Here is a 16,788-nt window from a genome sequence, read left to right as displayed (position 1 = left end):
GTACACAGAGGTTTGAATTCTTCTCTGCATGGATTCACAGGATTTGTGACATCAGCAGGCTTGGCCTTGTGACATCACCAAATCCTGCTTTTGAGACTCAGGCTTTGTGTTGCTGGTGTGTAGACCATTACAGCAGCAGTAAGATCTGCTGCACCAACCATCACCATCCCCTTGCTGGTCAAGGAACATGGAAGGTGTGCCAGCCACTGGGTTGAAGCAGACAGCTGGTTCCTTATAATCATAAGCATTGAAATACTCGCTGCCATCCTATCTTCATGATCCGAACAGCTCACCTTCTAGAGCACGTCGCTTCTCTGCCAGTCTACCTTCTTTCCTTAGATCAGGACAACCTAATGAAACAAACTGAGCATGGCATGACAATTCTCAGCGGTGGGTTGAAAACCTCATTATTGAAGTCTGCATATGAAGTCTAGCAGATTATTCAGTTGGATTACAAGTTAATGATCCAAGGGAAGGGAATTGACCTTAAAGAGTAAAATGAAAGTTTTATTTTAATCAGCTGGCTATTTTAAACATAGCTGAGCCAAAATTGGCCCGTTAACTTTATAGCCTAATAATAAAACTGGAAAGATACAGCCCACACTTCTCACTGATGTGTGGTTTAAGGTTTGGCTACTGTTTGTCCTTGACATTTAGTTTGTGATCCCAAACTACTTTGAATGTATTTTCAAACTCATTTCTTTCTGGCTATGATTATTCCTACTACATATCTTGTTCTTCTGATGCTCTGACAGTACAGCACTGGAAAATTAGGAGAATTAGGAGAATAACCAAGGTAACAGAGAAGCTTCCCAGACATCCCATATGGTGGTAAGACGAAAGAATCTTGGGTGCGGTACAGACTGCACAAATGTGCCACGCTGGCACCGATTTTAGGGTTAGGGACTGTGTGGCAACCGCATGGTCCCTAACCCTAGCATGGTGTGGCGGCACTATAATGGCAACATCCTGTCCATACGGGCGCTGTCATTATGACGTAAGCTTCCAAATTATGCCATCCGTAGAGAAAATTTATGTTGTTTCCAAATGGGCCAATCTTCTTTCACTCTTGAGCTCTTTTTCTTTTTGGTACCCATTGTACAAGACATCGTTTGGGCTAGAGCATTACTTTATTAATCTTACTCTGGCCCCTGCTAGGAAAGCATTTACAGCTCTAAGGTACCAATGTATGCCTTCTGCCTATTTGATGGGCAGATATAATAACACTCCTGTCCATCTAAGATTATGTATCTGCAAAAACGGGGAAGCAGAGAATATCGAACATTATCTTTTACATTGCCCTCTGTATAAATCTCCTAGACAAAGGTTTCTTGAATGTATTTTAAAATCCCTTTCCAATAGATCTTGCTTTCAGCTGATTTGTGTCCTTTTGGCCGGCAACAATGTATTTGTTACATCTATGGTAGCAAAATTTGGTTTAGCTGCTAGCAAGATTAGAATCAATTTTCTTGATTGGAATGATGGCTAGAACCATTCTAGTTTTATGTTTTTATTATATCATTTATGATGTATTATTGTTTTTTGTTGATCGGTCTCTCTTAGTAATTTTACCATGTTGCTTTATTAGTGGTTTTTATGCCTTGGTATTTTTTTATACTGTTTTTGTATTTACTGTTTGGATCTATTTTATATTGTGACGGCTTTTAGCTTTTAACAATAAACTTCTGTTCTATTCTGTATACTTAACTAAATCAGCAGTGAATGATCCCATTTGTGGGTTATTTACCTTGTATGAATAAGGATTGTCGAATAAGAGATCTCATTCATTTCCCAGTGTTTCTGGTTTGTTTGTTTGTTTGTTTGAGCAATAATATATCCCTATTCACCCAGTTTTGTTTCAGGCTGCAAATTAAGATTAAATATCATTTTAAAACAAGAGCTTGTTAATGCTTCCAGAAAGGCTCAAAACTGCTAGTGTAAGGATGGGCAACCTTTGCCCTTCCAGGTGTGATTGTACAACAATTCCCATCATCTGTAGACAACATAGCTAACAGCAAGAGATAATGGGAGCTGAAATTCAACCACATCTGGTGGCTATAAGCTGCCCCCCTCTGCATGGCAGTAACAGTTGCAAAAGTCTTCCACATTCCTACAAGCTTACTAAAAAGCAACAGTATTATTATGTAATTATTACACCACTAGGTTAAGCAGTTCATCAGCCTGTCTGAAAATAGAGGAAGTTAAAACAACCACTTCCGCATCTACCTGTTATCTTCTGCGTTGTTACGTGTGCAACATCTTGCTTTTAAAATGGGCCCTTCAATAGAAAAGGAACTAAAGTAAGAAGATAAGCAAACAACATATTGTTCCTGGTAGATCTCATAAGAGAAACATCGCTGCACCTAAATCACAGCCCAGGATGACTGTGGTAAGTTTTGAATGTTTTGCAATGGCTTTGTTTCCAGCTGTCTTGGTGGGTTCAGCCCTACCATTAGGCAGAGCGTAGCAGTCACCTAGGCAACTGATTTGGCATGTCAGAAAAGGGCAGAAAATAGTTATTTAATGTGTTGTTGTTATTGTCATATTTTTACAGTCATGGAAGGGGAAAAAATGTTTCTGGGATTTTTTTGCATCAGGTGCCAGAACAATTTGGCAGGCCTGCTTTAATCTGCAGGGCAGATCACAACATTATTTGAAAAGCAGAGACAAGTAAAACCCCATAATAATAAAACACAATTAACTAATTATCTTATTAAAACAACAAACAGATTGAAAACAATATTAGAAACAGTCCAAGGGAACAGTCCAGCACCTGAACTCCATTAAAAACCTTTTCCTTAATAGCCACTCAGTTGTCAAAAGTCAGCCTAAAGAAAAAAAAGATGTTGGCTGTTTACATCCTAGGAGAAGCCACTGCAAAGCTTGTAACTTGCTGCCTGAGAATTGGTATGATTCATACTGAGAAAGAATGGATATGACATAATTTTCTAACAACTTAAACCAGGACTGACCCTAAAATTAGGCAGAGTAAGACAGTTGTCAGCTATCTTGGGTCCCTTTCTGTGAAAAAGGTAGCATAGAAATGAAATAAATATAAATCAACAAAAATAAAATAAACTATTTCAGGAGAGTAGTAGTGCAGTTTAATACAGTTTGACATCACATTCATTGTCATGGCTCCATGCTGTAGAATCCTGGGATTTGTTTTTTGGTGAGATATATAGCCTTCTCTGTCAGGGAGCTCTTGTGTCCCACCAAACTACAAATCCCAGAATTCCATGGCATTGAGCCATGGCAGTTAAAGCAGTGTCAACCCACATTATTTCTGTAGTGCAGATGCAGCCCTCGTCTTTCCTAAAGGCCTGTATATCCAACTACTAAAGCAATTGCCATTTTTCTTTTATATACAGACTAGACTTGAGGTCCACAATCTTGAATATTCATAGAGGGGCAACCTCCATTATTTTAAATGGGGCGTGCTCCCGCAGCACACACCCATGCACACTTGTGGGCACGTGCCCCATTCAAGCCTATGGGGCTTGAATATAGACGAGCCTCTGTTTCCACAGGGGGTCCGGAACGGATCCCCCACGAAAACAGAGGGCTGACTGTATTCAGCATCACTGGGAAAGAAATGATCCTAATGCCATTTTCATTCCCCCCCCCCCCCCCCCTATTTATTTCAGGGAGTAAATGATGACAATAACCAAGACATGGGGATGCTTTATTACGTGTTGCTGTGGTCCATCATCTGTTACTTCTGGTGGAAATGGAGAGCAGGAGAAACCTTAAATAGTCTGCAGCTTCAAGGGAATTATGTCTTCATCACTGGTTGTGACTCTGGCTTTGGGAAGCTGGCAGCTAGGGCTTTGGATGCAAAAGGGTTCCGTGTTATTGCTGCCTGCATGACAGAAAAGGGAGCAGAGGAGCTGAAAGCAAGTGCCTCTGATAAGCTCCAGACTGTGCTAATGAATGTGACAGACACGGAGAACATCAAATCAGTGGTAGAAAAAGTGAAAAAAGATGTAGGAGAAAATGGTAAGTGACAGAAGACCTTCCATAAAACTATTAAATACAGAGTTGTAAGGCTATAGCCTGAAGGCTCCTGTAACTTTAAGAGATGCTTGGAGTAAAAGTTGCAGTAAAAGAAGATGCCCCACTCCACAGATGTTTCTTTCAGTTAACCAAAATGTAACCAAGTACTTTTGAAATGTGGAAAGTAAAGAATTATTTTTTAAATGGGTATTATGACAGTAACTATATACATTTTGCATCCAACATACTGTAATTTATTACTTTTTAAAAATAATTTTCATTTATCACGCTCAGCCAACTAGGAATCAGTTCTGAGCCTCATGCTTAAAAATATAAGCTGGAAATCCAGGAAGAGGAATGTGATGCTGAAACTCATATTGCTCCAGAGGTTTGCTTGGAAAAACTAGGGAAGTGAGCCAATCTGCAAAGATAATGCATTCAAATTCATTTATATCAAGTTTATCCAAGATATTTTATTCAGTCAGTGTGAACTATCATTCCTCCTTTTCTCAGAGAATGTAAATGTCAAGGAGATGATGAAATGGTGTGGTACAATGTGAGGCTACAGTCCTAAACAACCCTATAGGGAGTAGGGTCCATTGAATACAGAGGGCATACATCTGAGTAGGCATGAATAGATTGCACTGTGAGAGTAGTCAAATGAGAATGGGTGAAAAGTGAAGCTCCAGAATCAATAAGAGAACAGATAGACAATGCCTGGTCCAGGATTGTAACTAGGGATGCAAATATTTGTTTATTTCAGTCTTGCATTCAAGAATGAGCCATTTCAACAATTTTCTCTCTACAAGGCAAGATAATGAAAGCTTTTGGATATTTTTCAATTTTATTTTTTAACTTCAAGACTTTTTTCATTTAAAAAATTGTGCAAAAAGTAGGATTTTGCACAGAAAAAACTGCACTCTTTTTGTGCAAAGATGGGACAAATACAGTGGCAGGTGAATGGTCTGATGGAGCATTTATTTTGAGCAGTCAGTTTCTGGCATTTAATGACATTAGATATAGGATGGGGCACACCTGGCTGAACAAGACTACTTATGAAAGGGATCTAGGAGTCCAAGTAGACCATAAGTTGAACATGAGTCAACAATGTGATGTGGAAGCTAAAAAGGCCAATGCAGTTTTAGGCTGCATCAATAAAAGTATAGTGTCTAGATCAAGGGAAGTAATAGTACCATTCTATTCTGCTTTGGTCAGGCCCCACCTGGAATACTGTGTCCAGTTCTGGGCACCACAATTCAAAAAGGATGTTGAGAAACTGGATCATGTCCAAGGGAAGGTGACTAAAATGGTGAAGGGTTTGGAAACCATGCCCTATGAGGAACAACTTAAGGAGCTGGGGATGTTTAGCCTGGAGAAGAGAAGATTAAGAAGTGATGTGATAGCCCTGTTTAAATATTTGAAGGGATGTCATATTGAGGAGGGAGCAAGCTTGTTTTCTGCTGCTCCAGAGAACAGGACCCAGAACAATGGATGCAAGCTCCAGGAAAAGAGATTCCATCTCAGTATTAGGAGGAACCTCCTGACAGTAAGAGCTGTTCGACAGTGGAACACACTCCCTCGGAGTGTAGTGGAATCTCCCTCCTTGGAGGTCTTTAAACAGAGGCTGGATGGCCATCTGTTGGATATGCTTTGATTGAGAGTTCCTGCATGGCAAGAGGTTGGACTGGATGGCCGTTGTGGTCTCTTCCAACTCTATGATTCTATGACAAATGCTATGAGTAGGTTGGTTATAGACACCAAGGTTCTTATTTTCTTCATATGCAGGCTTCAGTCTTACACAATTTACCTAATAGTAAGCCAGTGTGGTGTAGTGATTTTGGATCCATTCCAAGATCTAGTTTGATGTTTAAAGGAGCCCTGCAAGATGCTAAACCCTAATTCCTCCATCTCACAGAATGGGTTCAGCATTATGGACAGTTCCTTTAAAGCTCAGACAAAACCATCCCCCTAACCAGAAAACCATTAAGTCACCACTGATGGCCAGAAAAAGAAGCCCTTCTCCACAAAAAAGGATTCATCCAACTTCTCTCTCTGCAATTTAGGCAGTGGGCACAGAGGCCATCCTGTAGACCACGTTGCTTGTTAACTGCTTGGGGGGAAATGCTTACCTATAAGGGTGAAGGCCCTTCTGTTTTTTAGTTAAATCGATTCATTTTTTGCTACTGGTTTTGATTTTTCCCTTATATTTTAAATTGTTGCCATGGTATTGTAAAGTTTTGTATTCAGTGTAAGCCTACAAGAGGGCCTTATCTGAAGCTGAAAGACAGGACACAAATTAAAGTGTAGCTTTACTTATGACTGAGTGAGCAATTACTGGTTTGTCTGAAAGAGCCATTGCAGACTAATTGCCATATTTAGAGTGTTCATATCATCTTGTAGTACAATACATTTCATCAGCAGCAATTTGAACGCATGCAGCAGCAGGTTATCAAATGATTAAATGTCAAGTGATTCAATCAGCTTGTGCTTGCACAGAGGGAGGAAAGGAATTTTTGAAGGGCATCTAATTCCAAACTCCTACTCAATGCTGGGTTTGAAGTGAGGGATATAGGTATAGCAGTAGAGCTTGGAAATGGTATTTTTGGACTACAGTTTCCATAATCTCTCAAATAGCATGGCCAGTGGCTCTGTCTATACAGCAGTCCTGGCAGATAAGCACCCAACCTCAGCTTTAACTATTTCCAGTGAAGGAGTTATCTACAATGTGACTTAGGAAGTGTGATATTGCTTCATTTTGACATTTTCTCCTCTTGTTCAGCTAACACCTGCTCCTTAAAATGTCCACCCATAGATTCTATTAGTGCATCCTGGATCAGAAAAGACCCTTTCTGCTCCTTCATGATAGCCCTCCTAATAGTTGAAATCCAGGGACATGTCTCCCTCTTAATTTTTCATTTCAACCATTCCTTGTAGGTTTTGATTCCGAGTCCCCTCATTCTTTCAGTCACTGGTTGGACTGGATCCAGGGCTGGACTGGATGGCCCTTGTGGTCTCTTGCAATTCTACGATTCTATGATTCTGTGACTGTCTTCTGTACACAGTCTAGCTTGTCAATATCCTTCCTAAGTCCTTCTCAAAACAAATAGAGTGATTATGATTCATTGCTCATCAACCATTATTTCTAGGTTATGACTGTTTTGATCTTCCTGTTTTTGTGATATAGTGGTGGTGGAGGTTATTATCTTATATAGTCTATTTCTATTACAATGATAGCTTCAGATTGTAGAAAGGAATTTATCCGAATGTGCTTTATTTTTAGTGATAGCAACTTATCTTTTGTTTATTTTATTTTATTTCTTGGCAGGTTTGTGGGGACTGATCAATAATGCAGGCATCATGGGACCATCAGCGCCAACTGATTGGCTGAATATTGAGCACTATAGAGCACCAATTGAAGTTAATTTACTTGGCCTCATAAACGTTACAATAAATTTCCTTCCACTGGTGAAGAAAGCCAAGGGAAGAATAATAAATGTAACCAGTGTTGGTGGTGTTGTGCCAATATGTTCAGGTGGTTATTGTCCATCCAAATATGGGGCAGAAGCATTCAATGACAGCTTAAGGTAAAATAATAATTAATGAATACATTCAACCTTCAAAGACATAGCGATATTAGTCTGGATCATATGTAAAGGGTTCTTGTAGCACCTTTGAGACTAACAGAGGGTAAAAGAAAAGAATTGGTAGCATAAGCTTTCATAGACTTAAGTCCACTTCCTCAGTAATGTGCAGGGGACATAAAGAGACCAACAGTGGCTGACATGGGCTCTGGTGGCACAGTGGTTAATGCCTGTACTGCAGCCACTCACTCACAAACTATAAGGTTGCAAGTTCAATACCAGCCAGGAGCTCAGGCTCGACTCAGGCTTGCATCCTTCCAAGGTTGCTTCCGAGATACCCAGCCTGTGGGGGGCAATTAGCTTACAGTTGTAAACCATTTAGAGACTGTTTAGGCGTGGCTTTGGCATGGCTTCCAGACTCTTAGGACACATGCATCATTTAAATAGCATACCTCCAAAGTGACCCAGAGCAGTTTTATTTTGGCCTGTCTGTATGGGCCCTAAGATGACTAAATTGAGGCTGTCATACTTTGGCCATATCATGAGGAAAAATGAATAATTAGAAATGACAATGAAAGAAAGGTGGAAAGCAGTAGAAAGAGAGGAAGACTACATGCCAGGTGGTTAGACTGAATCAGGGAGGACCGAGACCTGGAGCTAGAGGACATGAGTAGAGGTTGAAGACAGGGGGTCTTGGAGATGTCTCATCCACAAGGTGACCATGAGTCAAAATCAACTCAGGGGCACTTAACAACAACAACAATCGCTTAGTCCAAGCCCAGCTCTCTATGTATTGCATCTTACTGGCTCTTTGTAATGTGTGGGCAAAATCATAGCTTAAAAGTCTATAGAAAGTGTTTGCTTAAATGTCTACAGAAAGTAAATGGTTGAAATAATGAATGGCATCTTTACCTGTTTTTCAGACAGGACATGAAGCCCTTTGGAGTTAAGGTGTGTTGCATTGAGCCTGGGCTGTTCAAAACAGGGCTCTCTGACAAAGTCAGAATCATGAAGGAAAAGAGGTTAATTTGGAATAATCTCTCTCCTGATATCCAAAGGCAGTATGGAGAAAATTATTTGAAGGATGGTAAGTTATATGTTGATTTAATTCATATTGGTGAATTGGTTTTTTTCCTACTGGTAGATAATCAGTAAGAAATGGTCATAATAGCCAGAGGAACCTGTTCAGAAAGAGTGATACCATGAGAGTTTGCCCAAACCCCACTCAGAAATGAATGTCCAGGTTTCTTAAAGAGTGCCTAAAAGGAGCAAGTATTTATTAGGATCTCAGAAATAATTCATTAAAATTAATTTGCTACTATGGGAATGTTCCATGAATGAAAAGCAGTGCCAAAATTACACTTTATTCGTAGGATAATGCTTTGATTATGGTGATGTCTCACAGCATCGTCTGATATTTTTCGAGCAATTGCTCCTGTCACTTTTGGCCGTATGAAAGAGTCTTTTTTCCATGTGAAAGAGTCCATATAAAATAATGATAATAGAATCCTTGAGAGATTCAAGAGATAATCAGAGATGGAAAGCAAGCAAGCTACACCTTTTCCCTTTAGCATTGGTCCCAGGCCTATGAGGGGTCTGGAGAAATTGCACAACTGAACCATTGATAATCCAGCCCTGATGGAAGCATTATGTATGTATGTTTTGATGCAGTAAGCCCTATAAAGTCTCCACTTGCCTTTACTGCATTATCCTTTAAAATTAGAAGCAAACCCCTAATAATGTAATAGATAATGAAAGCAATAAATCAATAAAATGGAATAATCTAATAAATGTTGAATTAAGTATATTTAACCTTCTTACTTTAACTCTTTAAACTCTCCTCAGTATCTTTAACTCTCTCCAATTTCCTTCTCTCCTCAGATGCAGTCAAGAAAGAACACTTAGTTAAACTGTGTGAGAACATTGATCTCTCCCTGGTTGTGAAATGTATGGAACACGCTTTAATGAGTAAACATCCACAGACACGATACAGTGCCGGCTTGGATGCTAAGCTCCTCTGGCTACCCCTTTCAATCATGCCAACCTTTGTGCAGGACTATGTACTAATGAAGAACAAAGTTAAGCTACTTAATCCAAATGCAAGTTAAAATTCCTTCCTCTGTTTACATCAAGTTTCCACTGTAGCCTCAACCAGTTGGCTCAAGATATGAACTGGATGTAGCTTGGCCACTACTGTTTGTCTAGCCACAACCTACAAGTAGCAAATTGTGCCTTAAAGCTGTGCATATTTAAACAATGAAGATAAAATACACCAGTGTTCATAGGTGAGCAAGTATCCAAGGATCTTGGCAATAATCTCTTATCATTTCTTGTTTATGTTAATATCACTTCTACTATGGTCATAGTAGTGAAGTCAAATGTGGATGTATGCGCACACCAACATGTGTTAATTCAAATAAATCTTAGTTGATCCAGATTGATTGACTATTGCAGAAATCAGTCAGACCACAGTCAAGCATTTTAAATAATGAAGCATTAGTACAATAACAAGCCAGTAATGATAAATACTACTAACAGAAAACAGAGTCAATGGAAGCCATAACCCATGCAAATGTGACTAATCCAGTGGTATCCTGATTCCTGGGCACTTAGGCCTTGGGGTTGCAAACATGCTGGTACTAAATGCCTCTGATTACAGGCAGAGTTTCTTTTCTGAACAAGAAAAATTATACTCATCCAAGCAATCATCTACCAACAAAGTGCCCACAAATATATGTAGTCTGCCTTCCCTCTGTGAAGATAATGTTTCCCCAGATGCTGGAACTGTAGAATCTTGCTTCCTGTGTCCTACTAACAGCCTTCCTAACTGGAATTGCAAGGGTCTTCAAATATTATGCTGCCTAAGAAAAGTCCTGTGATGAAAAGACAGGCAACCATTTCATTGAGGGTTCCAGGGACGTAGCCAAGGGAGGGGGGTTCTTGGGGTCCGGACCCCCCCCCCTTCCATTAGAAAAATGAATGGTGTGTGCTGCTGCACCGCCGCACTCAAGCCCCATTATAATGGTGGCACTTAGTCTGGACCTCCCTTCCTAAAATCCTAGCTACGTCCCTGAGGGTTCATTGAGTTCAATGGTTTAGTCTCACACAACTCACCCAAAATGTCCTGCAAAATGGTGCTAGCTACTTCTAAGTTTCCCTTCCTTCAGAAGCAGAGCTGTACATAGCAGCAAAGTGTGCATACTTTTGCACTGACAGTGCACCCCTTTGACTCCAGTCCAACGTCTTCTCAGTATAGCATAAATATCTGCAAGCAGACCCATGCTACACTGAGCTATATACCCTCCTCCTGACATACTGAAAACCCCCAGAAGCCATCATGCACAACCATTCCATGCTTCATGGCAAGCAAGCGGGATCAAAGAAGTGTTTGATCCCTGTAGTCAGAAGCAAAATTATTACATTAGTCATAAAATCCTCTGAGGACCCAACAGATGTCATCACTTTCCATCTGGCTGTGGGGTTCTAGCAGACACTTCTCCAGTCCTGCCTGCATGCCACAAAGAATGGAATAATCGTGGGACTTCAGGTACTTTTTACTAAGGGAGGGGGTGCTTTTGGGTTCTGTGGAGGGAGACAGGTGCAACACCTAAAAAAAGAAAACCTGCACGCATAACTTATGTGTTCGTATGTTCCCGACACAGTTCCCACAACTGTGTTTACATGTGTAAGCATAAACTCCATATAGTGCTCTATTGGACATTGTGCACGCTATGGCTGGAATCCTATTGGTTAGTCACAACTAGAAAAGACCCATTGAACCAACTGCTGAATGGTGGTGAGTCAACACAAAGGTACATCCAATTGATTCATGGGGTCTATTCTAGTTGGGACTAATAATAGAATCCTAGTTTATCATTACCCAGTGGAAGAGCACATGCTGTGTATGCATAAGGCCTCAGTTCAATTCATTAAGTCTCCAGTTAAAGGGTTCCTCCTCCTCCCAGGCCCCGGCGAGGTCTTGGAGGACTCCGCGATTGCGGAACCACCTCCAAGGCCTCGCTGGGGCCTGGGAGGGAGCGTCTCCGCGGCCAGAGCTCCAACTGCAGAGAGTTCTCCTAGGCCTCAGCGAGGCCTTGGAGGCCCCCGTGGTGTGCGTGGGGGCGGAGGTGGCCGCGGGTGGTGCTGTCCCGGTTTTGGTGCCAAACCGGACCAGGACCGGGTCGGCACCGCCCAAAGAGGGATTGTCCCGCCTACAGGCGGGATATGGCATCCCTAGCTGCTGCTGCTATCCCCTGGTACAATTCAAAGACAAGGAAGCTGTGTATGGTTCATTTGACCATGATTAATAAATAGACAGCTGGCTGACACTACATGATGGGTCAGTGGACCAGCATCTCACATCTGATAAAACAGCAACCACATTTACTGTGCAATAACTAAAAAGATATCTGACAGAACTGTGGTATGAAGCAGGGATATGTGGAATGAACTTTGCAATCACCCAGTTGCATCTTGATAAGAAGAGTAAAATGCCATTTTACCATGGTACTATTTTTTACCTTGTTATCTCTGTTAGTTGGCCAGAAAGCTGTCTGTGTGTGTGTGTGAACAATAAAAGAAATAAAGGTACTAGGGCAAGGTAACCATGCAGTCTCACACTCTCATGCATCTTCAATGTCACTTTGCAAAAAACAATGAACATTGTATTTTAGAGCTGCACTATAATTTGCAGGCCAATTCCTCCTGGCAAATAAAATCTGTGGGGCAATGTTTGGCGTTGTGTGGAATTCTTGAAGGGTGTATCATTTTCCAGTGATGATAATGACTTGAGGAGGGTGGTTCCGTTATTCCTTAATTCCATATAAGGTCTGGAATGCCACTGGAGAATAACATTTGCTGGTCCACATAGCTCTCCAGTGCGGTATCATCATGTGCATTGTATTTTTTCATGCATAGATCATTACCATTATGTGGTAAAAATGTATTGTATTTTAATAGTACGGTACCTTCTTCTGTTGTATAAATGATTGTATCTCAAGCTATATGAAGTGAGGAACTAGTAATTTTATTTCATCACCATACTAGTTCCTTTTGACTACAGTTGTTGTTTTTCCCCCTTTCTTGGAAACTCTTCAGGGATTAGAAGCTTATGGCTTGTGGACTGGCATTTTGGGTAGCAATGGTATGGACTATACTATGTTCAGTCAAAACCCATCCATTTTCTCCTCAGCAGTATATATTGCTTGTTTGCTATCTTTCAATTCAATTAAAATAAGGGCATTCACACACCAATTACCTGTAGGTTGACATGCTAACATGCCTGAAAACACCATGAACTTTGGAATGGGACTTACAGCGTATGAGTACTGTATTGAACATGGACATGTTTATCTTGTTAATATTTTTACCTAGGCCTAGCAAAGCCCTCAAATCTGTATTTGGCTTTTGTTCCCTTTTGACCAGGGCTCTATAGTTGACAGTCTGTTTATGTTCAATTGCTTCCTCTTTTATTTCCTGAAGCCTTTCATGGATTTTATGGTGGGACATTTTTCACTGTTGCTTGAAAACGTATGTTTATTTAATTTTAATTTTATTTTATTTATGGTTTTGTATTTAGTTTCAATTTGGATAGAAAGTTCTGCACGTTTTTATGTGTGCATACTTATATTCATTGGGGAGGGAGGTTATGTTATTTAAATGTAACTTCAAGGCTAAACAGACCAGCCAAAAGGGCTGGTATTGGGGTAGAGTGGGGGCATGGCGGCTGCACGCCCGGACTCCACCCCCAAGCCACCATCACGCTGCCAACCCAACCACGTGGTGGGCGACATTACAGCAATCCTTTGGCACAGTGTTCAGACGCTGCTCACCAAAAGGAGTGCCGCAAAGTGCCACCAAGGTGGCAAGGGCAGCATTTTGCCAGCTCCAAACAGAGCGGCTTTCTGCCGCTTCTTTTGGAGCCGGCAACATGCCAGATCTGGGCCGCAGTGTGTGGTTGTTGAAACCCCAATCTGCTGCACAAAGGGGCAGTGTGACGCCCCCCTTTTAGGGATGTCTGTTTAGGCCCTTCCTCTCCAAGGCATCCACACTATAAATATTAATAGAGGGGACAGAATGGAAAAGGACATCCAGCCAATCTGGCTGGACAGCATCTTGAATTGTATACTGTTTCAGTACAAAAAGTGAGGAGGAAGGAAGGAAGGAGTCTTGAGGCATCTTTATGACTAACCCATTTATGACAGCATAAGCTTGTGTGAACTGCATCCTTTTTCTTCAGATGTATCAGATGCTTATGCTGAAATATTTCTGGTTTGTCTTAAAAGTCCCATAAGACTTCTGTCTTCTTCCCTCCCTTGTTCTTATACTGAAGCCGACTAACACAGTGGCCTGTTTGAAAATTACTTCAATGTTTTGGCCCACTGTAATATAAATATATGTCCATTTGTGGTTCCTTATCAGACAATCTCAAATGGAGGGAATCTTTGTTTCCTCTATTCATTTGATATGAGAAGGATGGCAAGCCCCAGTGGTCAAATAATGGCAGATTATTTGTTATTGTTGTGTGCCTTCAAGTTTCCAACTTATGGTGATGCTAAGGTGAACCTATCATAGGTTTTCTTGTCAAGATTTGTTCAGAGGAGATTTGCCATTGCCTCCCCGAAACTGACAGCATGTAACTTCCTCATAGTTGCCCAGTGGGTTACATGGCAGAGTGGAAAATTGAATCTTGGTCTCCAGAGTAACAGCCCAACACTCAAACCACTACACTATTCTGGCTCTCAATAGAAGACCATCCAGTGTCTAAAACATGCATGTTGGTTGACTGTCAGGGTGCATGTCAGTAATCCCTGCAAAAACATTATCTAAACTGAGGTGCTTAGGGAACTGGACTTAAAATATCTACCATGGTAATGAAGGGGCCAGACAATGTATGATACAAGAGCTCAGTGTCTGGGGCTGCATCTGCACTGCAGAAATAATGTAGTTTGGCACTGCTTTAATTGCCATGGTTCAAATCCTGCAATTTTTAGTACGTTGTGGCACCAGGCTAAATATCTCACAAAATTACAAATCCCAGAATTCTATAGCATTGAGCCATGGCAGTTAAAGCAGTGTCAAACTGCATTAATTCTTCAGTGAGATTGGATCTGGGTTTCCTGGCTGCTTTTAGTAGGAGGAAAGGATGCTGTATGCTTCTCCTGTATGGCTAATAGCAAATATAGAAGGAGATTTGCATCTGGGAAACAGCATGGTTGGGTGGAGTGTATGTACTCAATTCCCTTCACCCCAATATAGCAGCATCAATCTGTCTTCCCCAGACACTATTTTTGGAAAAAGAATGGAAATTGGGTGAACTTCTTTACAAATCTATGGACACTTTGGCTCCGTGAGTGTCTTTTATCCATGTCTTAACATTTCAATTGAGGTTATACATATTATGTTTCTATTATTATTATTATTATTATTATTATTATTATTATTATTATTATTTCTAAAGTCTAATGTCTGTATTTGTATTTTTCTTGAATAAATATCTTATTTGATTAAATATATTAGAGTTCTGCTTCAGCTCATTCTGCAGACATTGAACTTAAAACAGAGCTTTAAAGGACTGGGAATCTTGCATGGGATGTGGGTGAAAATTGTGTGTGTGTGCCAAATGGATGCTGGAGATTCTCTAATGTACCATCACTGTATCATGAATCCATCTGATCTCATTTGACTTCAGAAGCTAAGGAGCATCGGACTTAGAAGACAACTACCAAGAAGGCAACTACCAAGGAGCATCAGGGATCTCAAGGTGGGGCAGGAGAGACATCTGCCCAAAAGGCTAGAGTGAAGCCACCACTGACAATACAGAGTCAAATAGACTAAGGTTCAGACACAATGTAAGGCAGCTTCTTATGTTGTCATCTCTGCCTCAGAATAACTGGTCTTCATCACTCTGGTTGATGCTTGTCAGATGCTGTCCACAGTTCCACTGGATTGTACAAAGCTGCAAGCGTCACCCAGTTTGAGGTCAAGGAGGTCACCTCAGGACTCAGCTAGAGTGAGGGCAGAAGCCATCCTGCCAGGATCAAACTGCTATCGCACTGTTCCTCCACATTCTCTCTATTGCAGCTGAACGGCTGTGATGATAAAGACTTCATTCCCAAACCTAGTTGGATGAATCCAGACTCTGCCTCTCATCGGCAGCAAATTCTTTCCATATGTGTGACCCTACAGAAGAGCCCTGCTGGTGTAATGGCTAGTGAATTTTATACTGCTTCAGAACTGTTGCTCAGAACTGCTCTGAAAAGTTGGGGACATTCCTCCCCAACAAGGAGTGGTGGAAGAGTATAACTGGAGGTTGTTTGGAAAGGAGAATATCATGAAGATCACTACCTCCCTTTTCCTCTGGCAAGCAGTCTTCTGAGTGAGTGTAACTCTGCTCAGAAACTCCTGCTGCTACCAGAAAAGAACCTGGATTCAGCCCTTTAACTGTAATGTAATTACATTTCCCCAAACTCCAGACACCCAGCTGGCTGCCATGGTAGCATCAGGGATGATGGAAGAGCAAATGGTTTTTCCTCCTATCACTGGGTTTAAAGTAGTGGGAGAAAGGGCAGGAAGGGGCCGAAGGCCAAAGAAAAGGAAGGAGAGTGTTTTTCTCTGGCTGATTTCTATTAAAATGCAAGCAGAAGAAGAATTTTGGAAGAACATATGTGCTGTGATGCTCGCCACATGTTTGAAATCAGACCTGCGATGAAAAAACTTTTTGTCTGTATTATAGCTGTTTTTAATATTGCAGTGCAAGGGAGCGGAATTAAAAACACACACACAATAAAAATGCCATAGCACACACAGCTCCTTCACAAATTCATTTTTTTAAAAATCAGTTCAGTAATTACTCAGCTTTGATTACTGTAAATGTGGATGCTGATGATCCAGTGCGATTTATTTTAGTCCTTTTGAATGGATTTTTGTGTTTCATATTAGGAAATTAAAGTGTTTTGAAAGGCTGTTAGAAGACTTTAATCCCTTCCCTGCTCTTTGCAGGATAATTTCTTTCAATCACAGATTAAAACACAGAAATGTCAAAGCAAATTGGAGGAAAGCTGTATGTAATGGAATGGGGTTGTTTTTTGATTTAGAATGCCACAGTCGTATAAGACCTGTTGGAAGATTTTTGCATTCTCTTTTCCCCTCCTTACATAGATAGGGATTTCTTGCATGCAAACTCTCCTCTCTCTCTCATTCAAACTATGTG

The 16,788-nt window shown here is 40.9% G+C and overlaps 1 protein-coding gene across 1 annotated transcript; it reads left to right on the top strand.

Annotated features, from left to right (window-relative positions):
• The first annotated feature begins 307 nt into the window (after positions 1-307).
• On the top strand, positions 308-10,014 carry LOC149313792 (dehydrogenase/reductase SDR family member 9-like). Its single transcript, XM_089523292.1, has 6 exons — positions 308-390; positions 2,164-2,389; positions 3,648-3,999; positions 7,322-7,580; positions 8,501-8,664; positions 9,459-10,014. Exons 2-6 carry the CDS (start codon positions 2,381-2,383, stop codon positions 9,683-9,685), a joined length of 1,011 nt encoding a protein of 336 aa, XP_089379418.1. The 5' UTR covers positions 308-390; positions 2,164-2,380; the 3' UTR covers positions 9,686-10,014.
• Positions 10,015-16,788: the final 6,774 nt, after the last annotated feature.

The sequence above is a fragment of the Sceloporus occidentalis genome, unplaced genomic scaffold (assembly GCF_023333645.1).
Source record: "Sceloporus occidentalis isolate IW3139 unplaced genomic scaffold, rSceOcc1.0.p SCAF_4, whole genome shotgun sequence".
NCBI classification, from domain to species: Eukaryota; Metazoa; Chordata; class Lepidosauria; order Squamata; family Phrynosomatidae; genus Sceloporus; species Sceloporus occidentalis.
This window is presented reverse-complemented; position numbering and strand designations above follow the sequence as displayed.